The following is a 5,275-nucleotide window of genomic DNA, read 5'->3' on the forward strand; positions in this document are numbered from 1 at the left end:
GTAAGTATTATAGGGTTTTTATGCAGTGAGAAAGACAGACAGACAGACAGACAGACAGACAGACAGACATAGACAGACAGAGATATCTGCCTCTGCTTACAATGTTGGTACTTTATATTGTCTATACAGTGTTAAAATGTGTTTGTGTGACGCGGGAGTAGCACATTAATACATGTGTTTGCATTTTATAATTACCTGTTCATTTTTCCTCTACACTTCATTACTCTCTACACCCCTCCAATGTTTTGCCTTTCATTTTTGTAACTCTTGTACTAGAATAAATGTTACGATCCATTGACACGTTATGTTTGTTTGACCATGTAATGTTATTCGTATAACACAGTAAGTCTATATTTCAGAATACATAACCTTGAAGGAAGAAGCTTGTTTAGTCTCCATAATCACCAGCAAAAATGTCTTTAAGTGTTGTTTCCAAACGGATGGAAATTTCAAACTTGGATTCAATATGATGTATAATTGAATGGTGTCATCAGTTGTCTACACGAATAGATTGCAATGGCCTGTACTTTAGGAAAAAAACATCTTACAAACATATAGATTTTACTGTTATTTTGGTCGCAAATAGCATCTATGAAACTTTTCCAGCCTACAATGACAATTAACACCATAATTCAAAATGAGGTTCAAGTTTGCCAATCGATCTCTCTCTTTCTTGTATTACTTACTAGGGTTTCTTGGAAGCATACATTACTCGTAGATCAGAAGAGAGAGCACCTCCTCCGGACAAAACCACACATATACCAACGCCTGGCATTGACGTCAACATTGTCAAAATACCCAAAGCTGGCAAATACAGGGTATGGGATTTGCTGGACAACCAGAATATTACGTCACTCATAATATGTTCTTGAGGGCGGACGATTCAGTGTTCTTGGTTGTGTTCAAAATAATCGATGTAATAGATTTTGATGGTACGCTAACTGAAGAGGTGAGTTCATTTAAGTTTCACTGTCTTAAAAGTAACTCTGAAGTGTAGTTCAAAATATCCGCGCTTGACATTATTTTGTGATTTCTGCACCTAATGATATACTATAACATGTACCTTTCTTCACATCGTTAATGATAGTTGTTGACGTGGCCGAGGTTCATCAAGTCTAGAATATCAGACGACCACAAATCTGACAGAAGACCAATAGTGATTTTTGTGGCCAGTGGAGCTGATATGGTGGAAAAGCGTCGAGGCAATCATGGTGAGTGAGATATACACATATCGATGTTTTCTTTAAATACGGCCATTGAAATTTATCATCCTGTTTAAAGGTTTCATAAGTGAAATATAAGAAATATTATTATTGTTTGACGATGTAACTGACCTGACTTCTTACAGCATGTACCCTTGGTATTAATATGACTACCGGCTTTTGCGATGTTCTATTGACGCGATAATAATCTTTACGGCCCTGATACGGCTTTTTCGGCCCGAGGTCGTACGGCGGAAGGGCCCGATTGTGCGAGGGCCCGTATGCCGCACGACAAAGTGTCGACCATGCGTGCGATATCAAAAAATTCATCGCCATCCGTGTCAGTTTTTTTTAATACGATGGTCGCTTCCCGTTGCGGATTGACATACATATTGACGTCACTTGTTTACCTGCAGAATTCTAGAAAGCGAAAAGCATATGCCTATAATTATGTGACCAACAGAGATCAAGGCTAAAATCGAGGTGTAAGAAGGACAAAAGCGTGATTTCGGTTTCTTGTAATTTATACTTAACAGGCACACACTTAGTATACACAGAATTTCACTAGAATTTAGAAACAAAAGCCGATGTTACCGGCGCGACTCCAATATCGCCACGCGTAACTACGATCTGAGCGAGCAGACGTTTTCCAAATCTCGCGCTGGCTTTGTGTACGAATGGAACGTTTGCAGATAGCAACGCGCGTAGTAGCCAAGAATAGAGATAGTTCAGAAATTCACGCGATTACCCATATTTGGCACCGGGCCGGGGCGTGAAACGTAAAAAATATGCACGGATCTGAGGGCGCTTTCTCCTATAGCTTTACACGGGCACGTGAATGTAAGTACATGATAACAAAATTATAGCCAGGCTGATTGATCTTATTTGCCCAAACGTCTCCAATTTTTCGGGGCAATATACGCAAGGGAGTATGAAACATTTTTAAAGTGACTTAAGTAAAAGCGTCAACCGTGTGGGCTTTATGAAACAGATTGAGTAATTTCAGGAAATATTCGACAAGTCACGAACTGTTTATTTCACAAACACCGAGTAGAAACACGGACGATCACTTTTCCATGCACTGTTCAACCAATATCGTTAAAATAAGAACGGATAGGACTTGCTTTAGATACGTTTAACGATCCTACTGGTAATTTGAGTGTATATGTGAGTGATATATGTAGTGATACTTGCAAGAAGGCGTGCAGGAGCGGGGGTCGTAACCGTACAGAATTGAGTTGTAAAAGTAATACAAAAATGCGTTCCAAGTACTGGGCGCTTCTAGTCAGCTATCCATATCTTGATTCTGACCCCCTTTTAAATCCCCCCGTCTTTGAAATTGTTTATCGACCCTTAACACATAAAATGTAACCCTATTGCTGCACCTTTTCCCTTATGTTTGATGTCATTAGTACAGTCATGTTTTTAAATGTTGCTTATATTCAATACCTCATGAGAATGAGGTATGACTTAGAGTCCGGTTGTGACCCTGTTTATGCCTGGTCGTGAGGAATATCAATATCAACAATATCTGTGCAAATAAGTCAATTCTGGGGTATTTTGCGAAATACAGCAGTTCGTTAATCATGGCCAGTCTAGCCTGGTATGCGATTTAACTGTTAAGAACTTCGTGGTATTGCTTGGTTAAAATTACACGTTCAACTGTGTCATAGAAAAGTCGATTTTGACATTACAACCTTTCAACACATGCATGAAGTTCAAATATCATGTACACACAAGGCTGGGCTTCATGTAATGCGTCTTACATTTTATGGCCAATGTGTTATTCTGGCACACTCAGAATGTGTAATCAGACATACCTTATAGAAACAGATTTCTTCTGCTATGAGTGGGTTTGTGTAGTATTCATTTAACAAATGCCAGGAAGTTGAAGATGACTATGTACAATCACCTGCCACTTTAGCTCGGCATATTTACAGAAGGGGTTTACGTTTCCTGTATTGCTGTAATTGTATATTTAACATATTTAAAAGCTTCAGACGTGACGAAGTAATTAGTGACAGGATAAAACAACTCTTGTACTAAGATTATCACCTTTTGTATTATCTTAAAAAACAAATGGCCGTATCATACTTACTTTTGTAGCAATCAAAGTCGTTGAGGAAATTCGGACAAGTACTAAAGAGATATTCGGGGAATACTTGAACATAGTGGATGAAACATTTCTGCTAAATTGCCATGATTCCCGACATAAGGATATGGACAGACTTCGTATATGTCTATCAGATTGCAAGGTAAATTGAGTCATTAACAAGCTACACTAGAGACATGATAGACGACAAGTTGAAACAATGATATTTAATATATGCAAATAAAAATAAGATATTGATTCAAAGAACTGGTTACTGAACGTTCTTGTATATTTTAGGTTTGCCTAGTATATAGCAATACACTCTGCTTGATTGTCTCAGTTGTTTATGTAGCTATACAAGTTTATCTCTGCCATACCATTTGGAGATAAAAATAGATATTTCAAAGCAATTTAAAATCTGAATTATTTACATTAATGAATATCGTAAAATTAAGTCACAGTGAATATTCATTTTGCCAAGGTCAAAATCTCGTGCAATAGGCTAATTTTGATGATTTTACTGTTTCCTTTTCAAATGTCATTTTCTCATAAGCATTGGTTATATTTCGTCCACTATTAGTTTAGCTCAAAGAAAATATTTATTCTCGATTTCGACTGTCCTCGTTGCTAGAGGGAAGAACAAATACCTAAGCTGTGTGCGAAGATTGCAGACATTAAGAACAAATGGCAAATCAACGAGAAGTTCCCAATATGGTATTGGCCTGCCTATGTGGAACAAGTGAAGCAAATAGATCCCTTGGTCGAGGAAGATTTCCTCAAAACGGCTACATCTTACCTTGACAACATCGGAGAGTAGAAACTTTTAAAAACAAATCATTTCTTTTCATACTGTGTGGAGGCATCTTCATACGTTATGTTACAAGTATCTGCATTTATCATATCACTGTATGTCAAACCAGCACGACAACGGAATAGCGACCAGTTGAGTATCTTGCCCTTGATTTATTTCCTATTTTGATCAGAGTTGATTTATGCTTTAAAAACATTCACATCTACAGCCGACATCTGACAGATATTTTCTTTACCCTGGTAACCGCTGTCCTTGTCATAGATGTTTCAGCATTAATACCTCACTAAACTGCTTCTATGAAACTGTAATTGAGTGGCAGATAGCTTGTCATCTTAAATAATTGAGGAGTGTCAAAATTTTAAATAATTCTTTTTTACATTATGTGTTGTTTGAATATCAGTTAACTTTTACTTACAGCTTCTCTTTATCAAAAATCCGAACGGCGATGACATCATAGTCCTCAATATTCAGTGGCTGTGCTCCAGAGTTTTTGGACCAATGCTAGCCACTGAAATTTTCCTTCAATACAGCAAGAAGTTACGTAAGAATAAGAAATTCTACAGTCGAAGTGACATCGACGAAGTGTTCCGCGAATGTGCCGACACTGGATTACTTCTCAACCTTTTGAAGATATTCGAGCTCGTCTTTGAAGCCGACCACAGCCCTTCGGTATCTGTTAGCGATACGATGTACATCGCACCTGCATTGTTGGTGGACAACATGCCAGAATCACAGTGGAGAATGGATCCATCAAAACAAATCTACTTCGGTCGAAGAATTCAATGTCGAGATGAAACAGATAGCTTCTCACCTGGGTTGTTTCCACTGCTGCAGACAAGACTTTACAATCATTTCCGTGACCTAGGTCAGACTCCCAGTGGAATATGGAAGAATGGTATCAAAGTTTGCCATGTGGTTGAATGTTTGGTATACATGACCAGGGGTTGGAGAGCCATTCACATCTGCGTTAGGGCCCAGAATGAAGAGAACATCGGAGACTGTCACAGCTTACGGGAGATAGTGTCTGAAAAGATCAATGACGTCCTTGAAATCTGCTGCCCCGGCAGTGATATCGAGAATCGTGTTCTCAGCGGCCGTTCATTGAAACTTCATAGAGACCCGGAGAAGACACAATTCTACCAAATGCAGAAGATTGTGGATGCAGAGATG

The 5,275-nt window shown here is 38.5% G+C and overlaps 1 protein-coding gene across 1 annotated transcript; it reads left to right on the forward strand.

The window, feature by feature from the left end:
• Nucleotides 1–700: 700 nt before the first annotated feature.
• Nucleotides 701–4,111, forward strand: LOC139128675 (uncharacterized). The gene is made up of 4 exons (XM_070694412.1): nucleotides 701–949; nucleotides 1,088–1,211; nucleotides 3,309–3,457; nucleotides 3,926–4,111. Exons 1-4 carry the CDS (start codon nucleotides 821–823, stop codon nucleotides 4,109–4,111), a joined length of 588 nt encoding a protein of 195 aa, XP_070550513.1. The 5' UTR covers nucleotides 701–820.
• The last annotated feature ends 1,164 nt before the right edge of the window (nucleotides 4,112–5,275 follow it).

The sequence above is a fragment of the Ptychodera flava genome, unplaced genomic scaffold, assembly GCF_041260155.1.
Source record: "Ptychodera flava strain L36383 unplaced genomic scaffold, AS_Pfla_20210202 Scaffold_64__1_contigs__length_706160_pilon, whole genome shotgun sequence".
Lineage (NCBI taxonomy): Eukaryota > Metazoa > Hemichordata > Enteropneusta > Ptychoderidae > Ptychodera > Ptychodera flava.